This window comes from Galeopterus variegatus, unplaced genomic scaffold, assembly GCF_000696425.1.
Source record: "Galeopterus variegatus unplaced genomic scaffold, G_variegatus-3.0.2 Scaffold5690, whole genome shotgun sequence".
Taxonomy (NCBI): domain Eukaryota; kingdom Metazoa; phylum Chordata; class Mammalia; order Dermoptera; family Cynocephalidae; genus Galeopterus; species Galeopterus variegatus.
In genome coordinates, this window is record NW_007731801.1 from 60,100 (window position 1) to 81,492 (window position 21,393).

The following is a 21,393-nucleotide window of genomic DNA, read 5'->3' on the forward strand; positions in this document are numbered from 1 at the left end:
CCTGTGCATTACAAGGATGTTTGGCAGCATTATTACAGGTCTCCACCAGTAGAGTCCTCATCCCAGTTTTAGCAACGAAAAATATCTCCACATATTGCCCAGTGTCCACTGAAGGGCAACTTTGTCCCTGCTTGAGAACCATTGGCTTAGAAGAACATAAATATGGTAATGGCAGAAGGAGAGTGTGATTGGGGAGGGGCCTCCAGGAGACCTGGTGGTGGGGAAACAGCGGGTGAGGAGGTGGTGACTGTGCTGAGCAAAGGCAGCCACGCAAAATGCTGCAGCACCCGGAGAAAACTCTCCACACAGACAGAAAAGCAAGTGCAATGGCCTGAGGTGGGTGGGCGCTTGGGGAAACAGCAAGAAGCCCAGCAAGGCTGTAGCACAGTACACTCCAGGCAAAAGGATGTAAAGGTGAGTGAAGAGGTATAGGGCTTTTTATTTTAAAAACTTTCATTATAAACTATCTAAATCTACTAACCTTTTCTAACTGTGCTTTGTCTCTTTTACAGACACTGAATAGAACTCCAGTTGTCTAAAAATAGACATGTCTTACCCTAAGTTGAGTTTTGAGAATTACCCTGGATTTAAACCCTCCTTTCCTCCAAACTGAATGGTCTGTGTTGATTATCTTCAAGCAAAGAATCACCTAAGCTGATTTTTCTCAACCGTGGCACTTTTGACATTTGGGGTTGGATGATACTTTGTTGAAGGGGCTGTCTTATGCACTGTAGGATATTTAGCAGCACCTTGAGACTGTATCCACTAGATGCCAGGACCACCCGCAACCAGGTAACGACAACCAAATGTGACTGCAGACACTGCCAAATGTCTTCTTGGGGCAAAATCACTGATTGTTGAGAAGCACTGCTCTAAATTTCTCTGTCTTTCTCTCTCTCTCGTCTGTCTTTCTCTGTCTTATACTAGCAGAGAATCTTGGTCCTGGACTTATAAAAGAAAAAATCACAAAGGCACATGAAGATAAAGAAGTCTCATAACAGACTGTGGTGTTTAAAACAATACCTGATGGTACCAAAGGTATATGCTTCGTGGAGGCCTGCCTGACTCACCTCCCTCTTGAAGAACATCCCATCACCTAAGGCCCTACTCATTGGGATGCAAAGGGGACACCTGAGCCAACCAGGCTCACTCAGGTACATCCCTCTCTGGAACTCAAAACAAGAACCTCAGACAGAGACCAATCTATGCCAGGCACTGGGTGAGAGATTCAGGGAAGCTTGGGCACAGTGGTGGGGGGTGGGACACTTGCTGCCTCAAGCACACCCTGCAGAGGCCAGAGAAATAGAGACAAGGAATCTGGGGGTCAGAGAAGAACTGGGGTGGCCACTCTTGCCACAAACTTGCTAGGGCAGAAAAAGCCATTCTGAATAGATAGTTAAATAAGCCGACGCAGAGAGAGAAGTCAGGACATAATTATGCTGGTTCTCAGTTCCTATGTCAGCCCCTTATAATGCATAGCTGTAAACCCTACCTTTGGGTTCTCTAAAACACCCCATATTTCTTTCTACCACTTTCTCTCCTTTGGCTGAGAGCCAAAGGGTACTAGGTTTCTTGCCCAGCAAGATACACAGAGACCACATAGAAAGAGACGAATCCAGAAAATGACTAAAGCTGTGGGAAGGAGGGAAGGCAGGTTCCAGAGGCCAGAAGGAGGGAGGTGGCACATCCCCTGCATGGTGTAGGGGGAAGGCCTTACCCAGAGAGACCAGGAGCCCGCAGTTTTCCAGCATCACCTCCTGGTACAGGGTCCGCTGAGCGGGGTCCAGCTGTCCCCACTCCTCCTGGGTGAAAGTCACAGCCACATCATCAAATGTTACAGACACCTGTAAAGTCAAATAGAGGTACCAGTGTTGGCCTGTGGACAGTTGAATGTGATAAGAGCTTGTCTATGCTTTGCTGGAAACGGTGTAGAGAGATCAAGGCCCGAATCACAGAGCACCTCCTGGGGGCCAAGCTCTGTGCTGGGCTCAAGGAGGAGGGAGATGTACTCTGAACAATATACAATAGCATAAGAGAGAGAAACCTCCGATGAGTGCACTATTAGAGAATGACACAAGACAACAGAAATGACTTGTGGACTGTGAGATGCAGACAGTAAGGGCTCTAGGATGTCAGAGGAATGAAGAAATAATAACAGTGGTAATAATACCAATAATGGTAAAAAAAGCAGTACCTGAGCCTTATTGGTCCAGCTAGGTGCCTGCCCCATGCTGAGGGCTTCACATCTTGTGTTAAAATAACTAAAAGTCCCCAGCTCTGAAGTCAGACTCCTGGAGTTGGAATATAAACTCCTAAAACTAACTAGTACAACCTCAGGAACCTCACTTCATCTCTGAGTCTTGATTTCCAGATCAATACAGCAATTCCCACTTCACCAATAACAGTCATAAAATTTAAAGAGAAAATAGTCAGTGCTTGAAAGGCATTAGGATTTTTATCAATTCTCCCACAGCCCCTGAGGTAAACGTCATCATCAGTCTCCAGGTAACAAGGAGCTCCACAAATTCACCCATAGTCTCACATTTTATGAGGAGAGACAGAATTGGAACTCAGGTCCTGCTGATCAAGGGTCTAATAGTATAAGCCTAACAATCATCCATCACCAAAGTCAATCTACAGTAACAAGGTTGTGAAATACTTTTACTAATTTTTGCTGTTCAAAGTGTTTCAGCAGCTCCTGAAAATATTTATTTCTATGACATGGGCAGAGCCCTTATCACCAGACTCATGGAAAGGCACCCACGGGGAGTGGCACTGCCTGGACCAGCTCACCCACTGTCCCCTCTACCCCTTTCCCTAGGCTCACAGACATCCGTGGGATTGTACAATGAACCGCTAGCCTTTTTCCTCTTTGAGTCCACTGGCAGGTTATCTCTAAGGTCAGTATACTTTAGGACGAAGAAATTCAAGTGGTTAAAGATAATGCAGGCTGTGGTCATGGCAGCACTGGCTTTTGACTGACCACAATATCTATACAGGCCAAAGATGGGATAAACATCCAACAAAAGACCACAGGACCTTGCCCTTCTGGGACATGTCTCAGGCAGGTGAGGGAAGAACCATGGCAACCTCACAGGCTCTCTTGGATCTCCTTAAACAAACCAATACACCTTGCCTTTGTTTACACAGTTCTCTTTGCTTGGGTATCTATCCGTCACCCCCAATGACTCACGTAACTTGCTGGAGAAGAACTACAAAGTTCACTTTAGATGTCATCTCCATGACTTCCCAAACCAATCTGTAAAAACGAAGGCTCTGGTAGTCCACATACTAAATGTTGACTTTCTGCTACTTAAGTGGTGTGTGACGTTGGGCAGGTATTAAACATGTTGGAATCCTGAATGCTTCTCATGTTTAAAAGTGTTAATAACAGAACTTAACTCTGAGGAGAACAGGATTTCTTTCTTTCTTTCTTTCTTTCTTTTTTATTCCCGAGGATAGACAAAGAAGAGATCAGGATTTAAATGAGGTGATAAATAATGCCCGCCCCTCAGCCCACATCAAGGATTCAGTGAAGGCTCGCTATTTTGCTTCTTGTGTTATTATTTGTGTTCTTTGCCCTCACAACATCCTAAAAGACCTCAAGCCAGCAACTTTTTAGAATTCTGCCAGATCCCCTATACAAAAAAGCAAGACCAAGGGCAAACAGGGAAGGGACTACTTTAGCCTGAGCTGAAAGAACAGGCCTCCTGGAAAAAGTGACATATGAGCAGAGCCAAAAAGATGCCAAGGGCGGTCTTACAGAGATCTGAGGACAGTGTCTGACACAGCATGAACTGCAAGCAAAGGCTGGAAGAGTAAAGAAAATTTTGCATGGTCAGGCTGATGTGTCTGAAGAGAAGTGAGCCAGGGAAGAAGGGAAGGAGACAAGGTCAGAGGTGGTAAGCCAGGGTGGACTGGGTAGGGACCTGTAGACCATAGCTGACAGTTTGGGATATACCTGTGATGGGATCCCCTTAAGTGGAGGTTCATTCATCCTTCAACCAATTATTGAGCACCTGTCAGAGGCCTGACACTGCTGGCATGGGGAAGCTGAAGGAGGGGTGACTAGATAGAAGAGGAGCATCCTATAAGATTGGTTAGGGGTGCATATATGGCTTTATCTGGTTGATTCTAATTTGGAAGCAGAAACAAAAATTAAGGGAACAGTTAGTTATTAACCATGTACTTACCATGTTGGGCCGATTGTTACAGAAGTTATCATTTAGCTTCCTGGATTCTCACTACAGATGGTAATCTGGCTTTCTGCAAGTCTGACTCAGTGCAGTCTGGCTCCAAAGTTGTTTACTGTAGAAAAGGGGGTTAGCTTCCTGAACAGGTTGCTAGAAATTGTGGGCCAAAGTCCTACTTTTATGTACGGTTTGATTATTGTCCATTTGCATATTCAGTCTTTATGTGCTAAGACTGGAGATAAACTAAGTGATGGCCAGCTCCACTTTTCCTAAACAAACACAAATGCAAAAACAAACCCGGTGGCTTTCTCGGCTTCCAGCCTGATCAGGCCTCTGAACCAACGGAGAAGCAGCAAGACCCAAAATCTCGTCCACTCACCTGCGCCGGATCCATCAACGCAGCCGCCATCCTAGGACACTGTGGATCGGGCGGGGATGGAAAATGTAGCGACCGGGGCGATTCCCGTGGGCTCAGCCGACCCTCAGCCTTTCCCTGCCCTGGCCAGAGTGACCTTGGCTGACTGCCGCACTGCCTCGTCACGGGGAGGCTTACGGCTCGTTCCAAGACGCGGAGGTCAGTCTTAGCCTCCTTCCTGCTCATTTCCCAAGAGCCGCCTAGGAGGCGGCCACGAAACACCCCTGGCTCCCCACAGCCGGCGTGGACAAAACCGTCGCACCTAAATGACGTTACCATCAATGGGCCGGAAGTCCCTCTCCTAGCTCCACGGCCCGCAGGAAACCCCCCTGTTGCGGTCCGTCATTGGCCCAGCGCCTGCCGCAGGCGCACGGGGCAATGCCTTCTGGGTAATGTAGTTTTTCCTCTACAAAAACCCCCACGGAGGAGGGAGATCCTGAGCCAGTCTTCCTCTGAGTAAGAGACGCTGCAGGTTCAGAAATACCGTCTCAGACCCAACTCTTTACAGTGGACAGAGCTTGGAGGATCCAAGGGGCGGGGACGAGACTGTTCATTCTTCGCCCGTGGAAATCCAGGCTCGGGAGGCAGGGACGTTGGCCCGGCCTCAGGACACATGCAAAGACACGGAACTCGGCCCTCGGCTGAGCCCCTGACTTTCACGCTTTCATTATCTCCTGTCCTTATTATATTCTCTGTAGAGCTTACGGATAAACGAACAGTCAAAATGATTGCCAAAAGGAGGACACCGGACGTCCCTCCCTAACATGTTGCCAAAGCACTGACCACCCTCCCTTGGGCCTTCTTTGGCCCAGCTCCACCTTCACGTGGTGCGTGAACTTCTGAGTAATGTATTGGCCCAGAGCAACCAGAGAGTGGATTTGCTATTCACTGAGGCGGGTAAGCTGCAAGTAGCGGTGGCTTAAAGGGAAGCTCAGGATTCTAACTTCAAGCATGGTCGCTTTGAAATGCCTATAAGACCACAAAGCATCTGTCATAAGCAATTCAACATTTGACTGAATATTGAGAGGGGGTCGTGCCTGGGCATATAAATTTGGAAGTTATTAGCATATACTTATTTCATGGTATTGGGTGAAAATATGAAGAGAATGAGCGTAGATAAAGGAATGAAAAGTGGTGAACCCTGGACCAACACAGCATTAACTGGTTGAAGATAAGAAATCAACAAAATCCTGTTAGGAATTCTAGCAATCTGTCAAGAATCATATTATGCAAAATTTTAGTAATCTCCATTAGTGACATGTTTTTTTCCTTCTCATGACTATGAAGGTGGGAGAATAAAATCCAGCTTTCAATGAGTTAAGGACACCTGTGCTTATGAAAATGGAAACTCGGTGTGCAGAAAATGCCCTCAAGTGATTTAATTTTTTAAGTTGATTAGAGCGCAGCCTTATGACACCAAAGTCATGGGTTTGGATCCCCATACACACCAGCTGCTGGAAAAAAAAAATTAGAGGAGAAGCATAGAGTCAGTATGTTAAATGGAGTCAAGTTATTAAGGTGGAGTTAAATTCCTGTAAGAAGGAGTTGTGTATAAGAGATTGCGAAGAGGAAAAAAACAAAAAAGATCATGAAGAAATGTGGCTTAATCGACATGCAAGGAACACTGTTATTTGCCCAAATTTGGAGACCTAATTATGGATAGACATTCATATGGATGACGCTTACAGTTAAAGTTAGATCTATATAGATCTATCTAAAGTTAGATCTATATATTGTGTCATCAGAGGCCAGAATGTTTGCAGTCAGTGCAGGTGAGGAAAGGTATGTAGATATTGGAGTAACTTTGACTCCGTAGTTGCTTTTTCTATCTACTTGCCCAAAATGTGCCCAGTTGATGTGAATTTATCCAGCACCTGGAATGAGTAAATTGCAGGGTTCATATGTATGAACTAGTTAATTTATTAGAAATTGCCAGGGGGCTGGCTGGTTAGCTCAGTTGGTTAGAGTGTGGTGCTGATAACACCAAGGTCCAGGGTTCAATCCCTGTTCTGGCCAGCTGCCCCTCCCTCCTGAAAGTGTTTAAATGAAATAGTAAGAAAACTGACAAGAGGACTAAGTTAGAAAGCATAGATATGTAAGCACTGAAAGTGCAGGTAAAAAACCATGAGCCAGTGTCTTAGAATATTCAAATTATAGATCTGCAATAGTGGGAGCTGTTTATCTGAGAGTGGAGTGGCTGCATTATTTATACTTAATTATTGGGTCTGGTCATAATAGGGATGAGGCCAGCATTTGTTGGACATCTCACAATGAGAAGAGACCATACAGAGTATGGTAGTGGGAGTAACATTAACAAGGCGAACTCCATATGAAGTGTTTTTAGCTAAGAGAAACTGGAAAACAATGGCTGCATTGAGCAGAAAACAGGTTTGAGCTCATCGCTGAGGAATCTGGATATTTGTTCTAGGTGCAGTCAGTTTATCTTGGACCCAGGGAGCAGCCATCACATCAAACTGACAAAAGAAGGGCCGGCCTGTGGCTCACTTGGGAGAGTGTGGTGCTGATAACACCAAGGCCCCAGGTTCGGATCCCATATATGGATGGCCAGTTAGCTTACTGGGTGAGCACAGTGCTGACAACACCAAGTCAAGGGTTAAGATCCCCTTACCGGTCATCTTTAAAAAAAAAAAAAAAAAAGATAAAATAATTTAGAGGAAAGTTGTAAGAGCACTTCCCGAATTGCTGTGAGCAGAGTGTGTGATTTCAGAAGAGGTGATGTTACATTTATTATTAGGGATGACCTGTTCTGATGCAATCAGCATATGACACCCACTGAGGGGCTACTAGATGCATTTGAGAATTGGGTGACATTGATGTACAGTACACAGAGAGTGAATCTTTGGGTTGATGACAGTCCTGTTTTACAAATTGCATCATCCTGAAAACATGGGGAATAGTAAGTTAAGGAGCCACCTTAATAGCTGGTAGATTATGCACCCACAGGGCATTTATCTGCAGAAAGTAGACTCTAGTTTTCAAGGAGAGTGGTGAAGTCACCATCTATGGGGGACAGGGAGGTAAAATCTTAATCTTGGGCAACTCTCATGGCAGAGTTTCCATCCCCGTTCCAGCCAACTGCCAAAAACAACAATAAAAAAAACAGAGTTTCCACAAGAAATAGATTCTACTCAGTTGCACATCAATTCACACAACTATAAAGACCTGGAACAAAATGATTCAGCTTTTATTAGCAAATGGCATCTTAAAAGAGAAAAAGCAAAAAAGAAATGAGGTAGCAGAGCCAAGAGAGCTCTCTGAGCAAACACTGAAGAACAGAGGCAGACAGAGCTCAGGAAGCCATCTGAGCACAAGGAGGCAGCACCCTCCGGGAGTGGGCCTGGACCCAGGGGTGCTCCAGGATCTGAGCCAGGGGCAGCCGCTCCAAGGGCTGGTATCTAAGAAGCTTGGAGATCAAGTCCCTGGCCCCCACAGGCATTGATAGGGGAAACTTCACATCCACCTGATGAGGCCAGGGAAGAAGAAAGAGAAGTGTGGTTCATTTCTTTGGTTGATGTTCTCCCTATTCTTTGAGTCTCTTCAAGGCGCTGTTCTGTACATTAGTAAACAATTTGTGTGTGTGCTCCCAGTCCCCCCATTCCCTCATGAATGCCAAAGTGTGGCCATCCCACCTTGAGAATGCGTCTGTAGGTCTCATTGTGAGAGGTGCTCTCAAAGGGCGGATTTCCCACCAGCAGCTCATAGCAGAGCACCCCAATGCACCACAGATCCACTTTCTCATCATATGTTCTCCCCTCGATCATTTCTGGGGGCAAGTAGTCAAGAGTCCCACACATTGTCTTTCTCCTAGAGGAGGGCAGAAAAGAGAACACTGTGCAGAGGCGCAGAACGAGATCTTCCCCAGCTCCCAGTGAGATGGGAGACCCTAGGTCATCCAGAACATTCCCCTCCCAAGCATGGAGATTTGGATACACCAACTTTTAATATACATCAAAGTTCAGAGAAGGTAAGTACTAAGACCTATAAATTACATATTTTGGAGTTATTCATACAATTATTTAGCTCATGATCCAGAATGTTTTCACAAGAATATTCTCAGCATCAAGGAAGATTTAGAACAAACCGATGGTGCACCCAGAGGGACCAAGTAAATAAATTATGGTTCATTCATATAGAAAAATACACTCCTGGAATTACGGAACGATGGTTCTTAACTTATTTACCTGGAAACATGTTGGTAAAGTTATATGTCAACAAAGATCAGAAAATAAAAGATCTGGTTAGGCCACATTCTTTAAATCTACAAATTTAAATGTATATATTTGAAAAAGGGAATATTTAAATACAACCCCCAGGTTTGTATCTGGGTCTTATATGTGGAATGAATTAAACTGGATCATTCCTAACTTGCACTCAGGGCCCACCTCACCATCATCTGACCTACCTCAGAGAGGGGGTATGGACAGACCAGCCAAAGTCAGCAATCTTCACCTCACCCCTGAATCCCAGCAGCAGATTTTCTGGCTTAATATCTCTGTGAATCACCTTGTTGTCATGGCAGTAGGTCAGAGCATCTGCCAGCTCCTCCATTATCTGTATGAGCAAATTGAAAGCAATCTGAAAATGAAACCTGCCACAATTTTTCTATGAGGTAGAATGCTCATCGTGAGTTTTATGATTGTAGTGGATTCTTTTATTTTTTGGCTATTAATTCCATTGCATCCTTTTTACTAACACCACAGTTATTGGCAGGGGAGGACTTCCTCTAAAGCTAAAGTAGACAGTTCCTCCCTGTTGCCCTAACACAGCAAGTAGTCAGACACTAACCTACACTGAGCCAATCACATGATCTCCCACTGGACTTGAGGCCTGAGGAAATGATAAATGGGTGGGAAGATGGAAGATCATTCTTTCTGACGGATCAAACTGACCTGACCTTGCTGCTAGGAAAGATCATTGCTGTGGTTGCTTTTCAGGAGCCCTCTAAAAATCTCTTGCTACCTATTTCTAAGCTAGTTCTATCTATTTATTCAGTGAACTCCCTCATGGCCTTTCAATATGTTTCTTTGCAGAGGGTAGTGAAGTTAGATTATGTTGCTTACAACCAAAGAATCCAAACTTATACACACTACTGGAGATACACTGGGGGTAATTAGGGTATCCAAATTTGAAGTTGTAAATTGTGTCATTATATAAAATTTATAGAATAAAATTCAGAAATAAACCTTAAAAGAACAATCTGGATACTCATGACAGCCACAAAACAGAGACCCCCACCAGTCCACAGTAATGGACGCCAAAGCCTCCAGCCCCCCCACCTTACCGTGGCTGTACGCTGTTCATCTAATTTGTGGCTTTTCTGCAGTTCCTTGTAGAGCTCACCCCTTGGAGCATATTCCAGAATCAGGTATACCCGGCGAGCATCATGGAAGTAGTTGTACAGGCGTAAGATATTGGGGTGTCTGAAGGAGATATTATAGAAAGGGTCAGACTTCTCCTTAAGGCCCAATATGTGATGCTATTACCAGCATAAGTGGCAAATTGTGCTGGGACCGGAATAACAGCCTGATCCGGCAGCAAGTGAGGGGAAAACAGGGAACAGGCATAACGATTCCAATCTGACACAGGGAGTTTTAGATGGTGTAACTGGAATGAAGTGCAGAGAAAAATCTTTAAGGTGGAAGCAAAGGGCTTATTTGGGAGTAGTATATGAGGGAAACACTGGGCTCAGATATCAGAAATGGACGAGCAAACAGAATAACATGTAAAGAACCAGTACGGGAGTCTCATGCACAGACTGTCCTTACTGTAGATGCGCCTGGATTTCAATTTCCCTGCGCAGCTGGTGCTCCAGTCCTTCCTTTTCTATCTGGGACTTGAAGAGGACCTTCAGGGCCACAATGAAACAGCTTTCTTTGAGTCGTGCCAGATACACATTCCCAAATTTCCCCTTGCCCAGAGGACGCCCGATTTCAAAGTCATCAATTGTGAGGCGCCGCCTGACAGGAGAGGGAAATAAAGAGCCTCAGCTCAGGAGGTAGGTGGAGGGAGAGTCGGGGATCCTGAGTGCTCCCCTTCATCTTTCACTTTACCCTCCCTCTGCCCATTTCCCCTCTCAGGGGTCCAGCCTGGGAGTTCAGTCAGGACAGTAGCTCTCAGTCACAAGAGCCAGCACCCCACATGCCCAGCTTGCTCTTCGTCCCTGGGTCCCACCTCTCATCCTCTTCCAGATACCAAGCCAAAGGCACTCACATAGTTGGGATGCTGGGCTGCGTTTCGCCTTCAGCAGCTACTGAAAGAGGCCGGGGTTGGGGGGCAGTGAAAGGGAGGAGGGTGGGGAAGGTGGAGACGGGAGGAGGGGTGCAGAGGGAGAGAGACGTCAACAGTTTCTTCTGTGCACCCCAACCCCCAACAACGGCCACCAGTCCTTTCTTCTCGCCCCTCTTTCTCCGGCCCTGTTTTTTCCCCTTTTACCTGCGGGCCGAGCTTTGCAAGACTGCATCATAGCTTTAGGGTAACTCTATAGACAGGAGATAAGAGAGAGTTGACGCCTTCGTGAGCCCTTTGGAACTGGGCGTTCACGCCCGCGTGAATCTGAAAAGGGGTCGGAGGAGATTCGGGTTGAGGCTCTTCCAATCCTGACCCGCTCCCACGGCGGCCCGGAGGAAGGCATGGGGCAGATACCTCGTAAAGGATCCTCCCTAGCTCACGGGTCCCTGAGATCCACTGCGTCTTGGGCAACGCGGACAGGGCTGAGGATAAAATACTACGCGCCTGGAGCCTGACTGATTCCCATTGGTTGAAATATCTGACGCCATCTGCAGCGTGCCCAATAGGAAAGGCAGAAATGGGAACTTCCGCCCAGAGCCCGAAGATGCTGGGCCAGTGGGACAGCAGGGGGCGGAGTCAGTACTGGGGCGGGACCCCGGACGCTGGAAATTGTGGCCACAGGAGCCGAGGGCTAAGGCCCAAGAGAAAAGGGAAGGGAACGAGAGGAACGCAGGGAGGCTGGAGGCTGTGATGTGAGCGTGCCTGAATGAACGAACAAATACATAAATCCGTAAGTGTGTAAATGATTGAATTAAGTGTCACGATGCACACGGGAATGAGGCTAAATCCACCTTTGGAACGCAGGGAGGCTGGAGGCTGTGATGTGAGCGTGCCTGAATGAACGAACAAATACATAAATCCATAAGTGTGTAAATGATTGAATTAAGTGTCACGATGCACACGGGAATGAGGCTAAATCCACCTCAGGAACGTGCCGGGGTACCCTTCTGCAGTTCACAAACCCCCAAACCACGTGCGCGCCCAAACGGCCCCTGCTGCAAGGTCGTGTCCGATTCAAGGACCTCTCCAATCACGCACATACATGAGGGCCACCGCGGTGGAGCTCCCTGAATTTTGTGCCTCCGTCCCCCGCTGTCTCGTGGTTTGTGCCCTCTTCCAATCCACCCGCAGAGACTCCCGCTCCCACCCCCCCACACCCGCACACCCAGCACTGCCCGGTTGCCATGACGAAATGACATATATCCACACTCACCCCTTGCATGCCACATACTATGTTATTTGTTGGACCTTGCACTCAGCATTTTTTGGTCCCAGATAGTAAACTCAGCCCAAATATTTATTTCCTTAGCAAATACACGACATTCAAAACATTTGAAATTGAATTCTTTTAGACAAAATAGATGTTGGAGAAATATAATTGAAAACGAAATCTCCCAACCCAGAAAACCTCTCCACACAGCAAGATGATTTATGGTAGTGATAAGTGCTCTGAGAAATAGATAATAAAGTGGTAAGAGAGAGAGTGCCTGGGTGTAGTCACTCATGTTGGGGAAATGGAATTAAAACAAAATTTCCTCCCAACCCAGAAAACTTCTTCACAAAGTAGCAGAGAAAGAACACAGTTTTATTACTGAATAAACATGGAACCAGAAAGTAATGCACATCACAGGCAATACAGTAAGACATTGCAAAGACAGATAAACAAAAAAAATTTTTACCCTTTTATATACCAAAGCAGATACAACTCATTACATACATGTTCTCAAAATAAACAATATTTAGTCCTTAACTAAGGAAACATGAGAGTACCAGTTTTACACAAATTTTAAATTTACCTGGCAATTGACATCTGCGTTAGTTAAATTGGCTTTCTATGAGGGGGAAAACAAACAAAAACAAAAACACTTCTCATTTATTTATGACAGCAGGTAGTTTTGCAACTTGAAGAAAGGTGCCCAGGAAAGATAGACTCCTGCCCTTCCGCAGAAACTGGGATACGGTGCAGAGGGAGAGAGACGTCAACAGTTTCTTCTGTGCACCCCAACCCCCAACAACGGCCACCAGTCCTTTCTTCTCGCCCCTCTTTCTCCGGCCCTGTTTTTTCCCCTTTTACCTGCGGGCGTTTATCTTCCCTTCCTTTTAACGCCCCCCTCATCCCACATATATAAAACGAGTATCACAAAACATAAAGTTAGTCTTATAAAAAGTTTTCATATTTGATATTTTAAAAAACCAAAACAATTAATATTGCTTTTACATAAATAAAAAAAAGGAGATGAGACAAATCTTCCTAAAAAAGAATTGAAAATATGAGAGTTCAAAAGTTCACAGAATGATTCATATTATCTTTTGATTCAATTTTCCACAAACTTTTTGAAGTACCTTCATAGTATATATAGATATTCCCCCCTTCAGGCTGTGGAGCTACATTCCTCTCCCCTTGAGTATGGGCTTGACTTAGTGACGTTAAGTATGGAAAGAGAAAAACAGTAACTTGACAGGGGAGAAGCCTGGTAGATAGACAACACTCCAACCAAGTGATCAAGGTTAGCATCATTAGTGATAATTCGTGTGGACATTATGTACCTACTAATATGATGCAACAAGGACACTTAGCCACTCTGATGTTCTTCCCCGAAATACACACTAGTCCATGAAAAAAATTAAATAAATGAAAATTGAAGGACATTGCATAAAATACCTTATGAGCACTTGTCAAAAGTGTTTAGATCACAAAAAACAAGAAATACCAGAGTAACTACCGCATATGGGGGAAGACTATGATATAGGATGATTAAATGCTATGCGCTGTTCTGAGTTGGATCCTGCAACAGAAGGGACATTTGTGGGAAAAACTGGTGAAATCCAAATACAGGCTATAGTTTAGTTAATATTATACCAATGTTAATTTCTTAGCTTTGACAAATGTGCTACAGACCCGTAAGATGTTATACTAACATGAGGTGAAGCTGGGTGGAGGTGTTATACAGGAACTCTATACTATCTTTACAGGAAATCTAATTGGCTTTTATTGTTTTGTTTTGTTTTTTAAGCTTAAACTAAAACAAAAAGAGCAAGGAGAGAATTCGGCCATGACAGAGTGAGGTGCCCTGCAGACTCACTCCCCAGTGAAATGTGTAAAATTATTAAAAACAAACATGCAAACATACATTTAATGTCTCAGAAAATGGTCCTAAGGACATATAACAAATTAGATAACATTTATTCAAAACAATTCCACAATTCTGTAAGAACAGCAAGTCCCAGGTATTTGAACCAAGACCATCATTCTCCCTCCACTTTCCCATTTCAGTTAGATGGAAACTTTTCTCTACAGTGTACATACAAGAACACTGGGCACCCTCACTGCCAGCTCCCATTCAGAAGACTACCTTCTCAGGAGGGTCTCATTCTGGCCCCAGCTATTTGATGCTGATGCTAAATTCCTGGCAAGTGTGTCTCCAGATGCAGGTGTTGCCTTCTTCCTCCACCCATCCACCACTTATGGGATGCAGGCTATACCTTGGGCACCATGCCACTGAGACTCCTGGGCCCTAGTCTCAGACTCATCCTTGCTCCTGCCAACAGGTAGTGATTCCATATGAGGAAAGAGCAGCTGAAAAGATTTGAGGCTACTGCCTACCCACCCCCACTGAGCACTCAGCTTCCAAAACGGTATTAGAGAGAAGTGTGCCATTGTCTCCACCACCAATAATGGAGCTTTGGCTCAGAGATTTTCCCTGTGAAGCAGAGAGACACGGTAGGGTCACAAAAGGAGAGAGAGGAAACAAAAACAAAAACAAAAACAACACAGTAGGGTCACAACAAATATTTTACGCTTATCATGGAAAACCAAGAGGCCCAAATTTTTTTGTTTAGGCTATGAAGTTTATGCCCCAGGGCATTGCTAAAAGCAATATAATTCTGAGCTCTCTACTCAAACCCCATCCATGGTCTCTGTAGGTAGAAGAATCAACAACACCCAGATACTCTTTCTGGTCAAGAAGGTGATGAATGGGTCCTGACTCTGAAATACCTCTGGAATCTGCTGCTCTCTGTTCATCTTGTCTCTTTAAAGGGAATTGTTCCCTCAGAGGTGTCTGCTCCAGTCAGCTCCTCCTTCCTTTCCTTGTTGAATCCATCTTGTTTCAAGGAGCCAGGAGTGCAAACGTATCTTAGTCCCAAACTGTGATTCTCACTCTGGCACGGAAGCTCCCTCTATAGTCACAGGCTGTTTGCTGGGAGCACAGACGGAGAGCTAGTAGTCTCAGCAACCAAGTTTGACCCAACAGGCCCACAATAGTGCTGAGAGACTACGGGACTTAGTAGCTTCATTGTAAAATCCACTCAAACAGTTGCTTAAACATACACTCTAAAGAAAGAACTGGACCTTGACCAGCTCCAGGTAGACAACCCCTGATGCTTGGAGTATCTTGCCTGGGAAGAACGCATTTTATGCCTGTGGGCATAGGCCCTGCTGCATCTATTTGACCAGATCATTTATGCTAACAATGTGACTCACGCTGACTTTTCTGTCTGATGCCCTGGGCCACAGTATGTACTTGCTTTCAGCAAAGGCTGGAGACTGAGGATCTGTGTTTAGTCACATGGGTACTGCATTCCTACGTAAATGACCCTAATAAAAACCCTGGACACAAAGGCTTATGTGAGCTTCTCAGGCTGGCAATATTTTGAATACGTTGTAATGCATTTTTGCTAGGAGAATTAAGTGTGTTGGCCCCTTGCAACCACACTGGAACACCTGTAAGTTTGTACCTGGTTTCTCATGGACTTCACTCTATGTTCCCTTTCCCTTTGGTAATATTGGATCTGTATACTTTTTGCTGTAATACACTGTAATCATGAGCATAACAGCTTTTGAGTCTTGTGTGTCCTACTAGCAACTTGTCTAGCCTGAGGTGGTACTGGGGAAAGAACCCCACAAAATAATGTAAAATGTCAAAGTGATTTAAGGCTTATTCACTTAATAAATATCCAAATATATGTTTTAAAAACTATGTATATGGAACAAATAATTAGGAGGAAATCTAAATTAAGGTCTGTGCTATTTTGGAGCTGGAAATCTAGTTGGGGAGATAGTCATGATTCAATAACAAAATATATAGTTATGAAAGAATGGTTATGACCTAGGTGGATGTTTAATAATATTCTCTGGGGATGTGCTTTTGGGGGTAAGATGAAGGATAAGCATTCACTAGCTGGGCAAAGTGGGTGGTGAAAGCACCCTATGTCAGGTGGGGGAGGAGAGGAGAACAGGAAGTGAAAGAGAAGAGGGGTAAGAATTGTGTAAAATCAAAGGTTATGCTTCAAGTGTAAAGTTAAAAAAAGAAAAAAAGGCTTGTAGGTAAGTTCCTGTGATGATGTACAGCACCAGTCAGGAAACTACAATGAGGAAAAAGGGCATTAACTGCTTAGGTGCAATTTGGGGGATCAACAAGAGACATATTTCAGACACGTGAGTACTTATATCCAAGAGCAGGGACATGGAATGGAATAGAAAGAGCAAGAGCACAGACAGATGTTGAAAGATTACACAGCTACAAATGACTCAAGGAGTAAGAACAAAGTATGATGAGGATGCCTCCAAAAGGGAGGATGATCAAGACAACAAATCACATAGGCAGGGCTGAAAAACAGTACAAAAAAACATTTTTTCTTTTGAACCTCAAAAAGTTGGAGAAATAACACAGGGAGCATATCTGAGGGTATTGTGTATTTGGGTCTTTCAGTGAGCTGTGCTTAATCCTTTTCACTGTCAGACTATTAGAAGGGCATCTGAAACTATCTTTGTAAAACCGCAGCCACTCAGGAGATCACTGGGATCCTACTTTAGTGGGTCCTTCAAGTGCCCGGTTACTAATTCACCTGGACAGCCCCTCCTTGGCACTGATCCAGTCTCCATTCACGGCTCTCCACCTTGTTCCAACTTTAAGATCATACTGGGCTTGGTGTAGTTTGGAGATGGCTTATTTGCTTTAATAAATTCTTAAAATTCATCATCTCAAGGGTTCAGATCCTATCAGCCAGCTGCCAAATAAATAAAATAAGAGGGAAGAAATGGGCAAGAAAAGGTAAGCAGGCTAACCAAGTTCAGAACTTACTAATTTGAATAGTTTCAGTGAGTCCCAGAGTGTAGGGACTGACCCTAGTTGTCTGGTACTTAGTAATGGGGTGATTAAGAAAGAGGGATAGTGGTGTGATGTGTGAGAACTTGATAAAGACAGTAGTTGAGGGGTATGGGCTCTGGACTGGTTGGTTAGCATATAAAAGACAAGCTCCTAAGGCTGGTACTTAGTAATGGGGTGATTAAGAAAGAGGGATAGTGGTGTGATGTGTGAGAACTTGATAAAGAAAGTAGTTGAGGGGTATGGGCTCTGGACTGGTTGGTTAGCATATAAAAGACAAGCTCCTAAGGAAGTCTTTTGCTACCTTGCCCTGGGAGGAGCAGTCTGTCTCCCCACGATCAGCAAGTTCCCACCTATCAAAACATCCAGAATAAAAATACATGGATCTACAAATGAAAGTGAAGCAGTGGACAGAAATTTCTTTAAATTCACCTGGCAGTTAAGAGCAAGGACAGGAAGTGTAATCAGTCTGACTACAGGTCCCATGGCTCATGACACTGCTCTGAAGGAGGCAAAATAAGCTGCCCATTTAAAATGTAGCAGAAACCATACAATTTTAAGATGTACCTGTGGTAAAGAGGTTAAAAATCTTTAATCCTCAAAACTCAAGGACAATATCAGAGCATTTCAGAGGCATTCAGCTTCCCACAATTGAGACAGGAAAGGCCATCCCTTGGATCAGAGTCTGTAGAGCCCTTCAGAGGCATTCAGCTTCCCACAATTGAGACAGGAAAGGCCATCCCTTGGATCAGAGTCTGAATAAGCTGCACATACTCCCCCAGACCAGACAGGTCTCCAGCACCATCTCTCTGTAAAAGACCTCTCAGCTGGAGTTGACTGGTCTTATTCCCTTGGAGTTAAACTCACAGACCCATGACAATGACTGCAACAACATATTCTTTAATCTGAAGTCATTTGCATATAATAATGCAGGAAGTATAAACTCCTAAGATTCTTTAAATCTCTCTCCATGGAAGCCAAGGCTACAGTTTCAGTAGCAGCAACAAAGGGATGAGAAATTGTTTACATATATAACGCTATAAAATTACACATTAATCTGGCCATCTTTACAAAGACAAATGGAACATGTGCAAGTCCCACCATTTAAAGCCATATATATATTACGCATATAGATATAAAATTAGACATATACATATATATGGCTTCAAGTGGTACATACATGTACATATATATGTATTAGGCAGACAAGATCCTTTCTCACCAGACTTCCTCTGTACTTCCATCACTAAATTAGATGTTGTGTACTATAAGAAGTACCACTGTGATTTAGGATTTTTTTTATTATAATGGCTTATTTATATAAGCCTTCATCTCAAAACTGACTTTTTTTTGTTGATGGAAACTGGATTTACTTAGTGCTTGTTACAGAAATTTAAACTTACACAGCCTTTTAGTACCATTTAAGTCACTGTGAAGAAGAGTTAAAGCAGGCCGGAGACTGCCATCCTTTCAGCTTTCAAGGTTCATCCTTGGCTGAGGTTTAGAACGTTAGGTTTCAGGTTTCTCTCACTGCTCCCAGAAAACAGGAGTAGCTCAGTGTGCCCAGATTTTTTTGTGTAAACCATGTAACTTACACTGAAATCTGCTATCTTCCTGGAGGTCTAGAATTGTGATAATGTGCTAGAGAATGTGCCTAATAAAAACCCTGGCACTGTGTCTGTAATGAGCTTCCCAGTAGACACTTCTCATGTGTTGTCCTATGTCCCAGATTTAAATAAGGCACATCCTGTGTGACTTCACTAAGAACTCTGGAAGATTGTGCCTGGTTTCCTCTGAATTTCAGCCTATGAGCCTTTTCCCTTTACTGTTTGCTTTGTATCTTTTGCTGAAATAAATCACAGCCCTTGAGTATGACATAGAGTCTTGTGAGTCTTCCCAGCAAATCATCAAACCTGGGGGTAGTCTTGAGGATTGCAGCATAGTCATTCATTATGACTTCTAAAATCTTGTATGTCTGTCCATAAAAGCTTGTGTAGATTCTCTTCAAGGTCAACATACGTGCCATCTGGTACCACCTATATGCACAGCTTTGTGGTAAACACTCTGTGAGAGAATCAAAAATTATAATAAAAAAACCCTGCTGTGTGTGGCCATTCACCAAAACACACATATACTGAGGGTCTACTAAAGAACAAAAAAGCAGAATGAACAGAATGGGGCAGTGGCTGGATGTAGGAATGATGAAAGGAAAAGGAGAGATGGCTGCAAAGTGTCTGGTTTGGGCAACAAGGCAGAAATTAGAGGGATTCACTGAGATGCTTTATAGGCACCTCAAACGACACTTAACATGCATGCCTCCGTCCTGCTCTATCTCCCCACACCCCCAATTTCCTCAAACCCAGACATTCTATTTTCTACACAGTGACAACAGATCATGGAGCCATTAAAAACAAGTTGGTTTATCTTGCTCAACCTGAAAAGATGGCCAAGATGTATTGTCAAATGATAACAGTAGCTTACACAGTAATGAGCACTGTTTGATCAGTTTTAGTAAAAATAATTGGTGACCAGGAACACTTTCATCACGAGAGGCAGCAAAATAAAGTGATTAAGGGCATGGATTCTCAAGGCAGCCTATATGGCCCCTAGTCCCTAAATCCAAACTTTGTAATCATGCAACCTTGGGCAAATTCCTTAACTTTTCTGTGCTACAGTTCTGACCTGTAAAGCAGGGAAAATCATATTATCTATCACAAAGAGTTGAAAAGGTTAAAAGAGTTGAAGTGTGTAAAACATCAAAAATTATGTCCGATACAGTGTAAAACTCAATATTTGCTTGCTCCTATGATTATTAAGGGTGCATCCCCAAGTCCATGGCCACATAATACATACATACAGGCTCAGAGTGTACAAATACAGAGAAGAATACAGTGGGTAAAGGAAATGAGAAACATTCAACCTGGAGGCATGAATTTGGAGAAATGCTGTAGATCAATGAGAATAAAATGCCTTTAGAGAGAATTCTCACTCACTGAGCTCATGACAAATGAAAAAGCAACAGCCAATGATGGATCCTGTGAAGCAAAAATGTTTAACACATGGAAGACACAGACCCGCTGAATGGGAAAGACAGGAACTCCCATAAGCCAAGGAAGAAACTTCAGGTTGAGAGAGGTGGTCGGGAGTATAAAGGCCTAATAAGAAAGTAAGAAGACAAAAGGATATTTGTGAGATTTGCTTAAGTCCGTGACAGCAATGGAAGCCATTCTGTAGTTGCTGGTGGAGTAAAATGGATTTGAGGGGGTAGGGACAGGTAGTGAACAGAACAGTTACAGAAAATGTGTCTGTGAGAGAAAGGGGAAGGATGCGGGGCAGAAACAGGCTGGGGATGAGGCTAGACACCTGAAAGCAGCTACAGATAAAGAAGGAAGAATGTGGTTATTAGGGAAAAGTTAAAGACCAAGCGATAGGAATATGAAAGAAAGAGGGCCTAGACAAGTTGGGGTGGAAAGAGGGAGAATGTATTCAACAACCAAAGGCCAGAGTGATCCTGGAAGAGGAGTGACCACTTCTCCTTTGAGGATATAATAAGGCTTAGAGAGCTGGGGCATTTTACACAGAAACCTTCCCTGGAGAACACAACTCTAAACAATCTACGGATCACTCTCAGTAATAAGATCTGTTCATAAAAATATTTCTGGAAGGGTCAGCCCATGGCTCGCTTGGGAGGGTGCGGTGCTGATAACACCAAGGCCACGGGCTCAGATCCTATATAGGGATGGCCGGTTAGCTCACTGGTTGAGTGTAGTGCTGACAACACCAAGCCAAGGGTTAAGATCCCCTTACTGGTCATCTTAAAAAAAAAAAAAAAAAAAAAAAAATCCTGGAGCACAACACAGAAAGCAGCCGCCTTCTATTCCTACAGATAATTTAAAATTTCTATTCAAATATGAAAACAAACCACCAGAGAACAGTGACTTTGGACTACAAAGTTTTGCCTGTTTTCTTATAATCTTTCTTGGCATTATAAACAAAGTAACAGAAGATGTTCAAAAGGACCAAGTGGAAATTAAACAATTGAAAAAATATAAAAACCATTACCTAATAAATTAAAAACAACAACAAAACCAAAATGAAATGCCACTGTACAAGCACAATAGTAGACTGATATGACAGAGGGAACAAAGAAAGGTCAATAGAAATTAATATGAACAGAGAAAGAATGGAAGAAGAAATAAAAAGAGAGCCCAAGAGACCTGTGGGACAATAACTACCCTTCATGTTATTGGATTCCCTGAAAGAGAGAAGAGATGGAATGAAAAAACATTCAAAGAAATAATGGTTTCATATGGGCCAGCCACAAAAAAAAAAAAAAAAAAAAAAAAAAAAAAAAAAAAAAAAAAAAAAA

The 21,393-nt window shown here is 43.7% G+C and overlaps 2 protein-coding genes and 1 non-coding gene across 4 annotated transcripts in view; 1 reads left to right on the forward strand and 2 right to left on the reverse strand.

Annotated features, from left to right (window-relative positions):
- LOC103605261 (zinc finger protein 550-like) overlaps positions 1-4,602 on the reverse strand; it is a 29,990-nt gene extending 25,388 nt beyond the window's left edge. Inside the window, exons 1-2 of the mRNA XM_008589838.1 lie at positions 4,573-4,602; positions 1,718-1,844 (exon numbers count right to left, since the gene is read on the reverse strand). Coding sequence (XP_008588060.1) covers positions 1,718-1,844; positions 4,573-4,602 — 157 coding nt within the window. The remainder of the gene's footprint in view (positions 1-1,717; positions 1,845-4,572) is intronic.
- Positions 4,603-6,550: 1,948 nt separating this feature from the next.
- Positions 6,551-6,624, forward strand: TRNAI-GAU. The gene has a single exon. It is a non-coding gene; the product is annotated as a tRNA-Ile (tRNA).
- A 1,165-nt stretch (positions 6,625-7,789) lies between these two features.
- AURKC (aurora kinase C) lies at positions 7,790-11,321 on the reverse strand. 2 transcript variants are annotated; one of them, XM_008589836.1, is made up of 8 exons: positions 11,272-11,321; positions 11,062-11,181; positions 10,840-10,876; positions 10,395-10,586; positions 9,911-10,049; positions 9,032-9,180; positions 8,259-8,433; positions 7,790-8,089 (listed from the first exon to the last, which is right to left on the reverse strand). In XM_008589836.1, exons 2-8 carry the CDS (start codon positions 11,090-11,092, stop codon positions 7,919-7,921), a joined length of 894 nt encoding a protein of 297 aa, XP_008588058.1. In that variant the 5' UTR covers positions 11,093-11,181; positions 11,272-11,321; the 3' UTR covers positions 7,790-7,918. The 2 variants fall into 2 exon arrangements, with proteins under 2 accessions (XP_008588058.1, XP_008588056.1); XM_008589834.1 differs by having other exon boundaries at positions 10,840-10,879.
- Between the last annotated feature and the right edge of the window lie 10,072 nt (positions 11,322-21,393).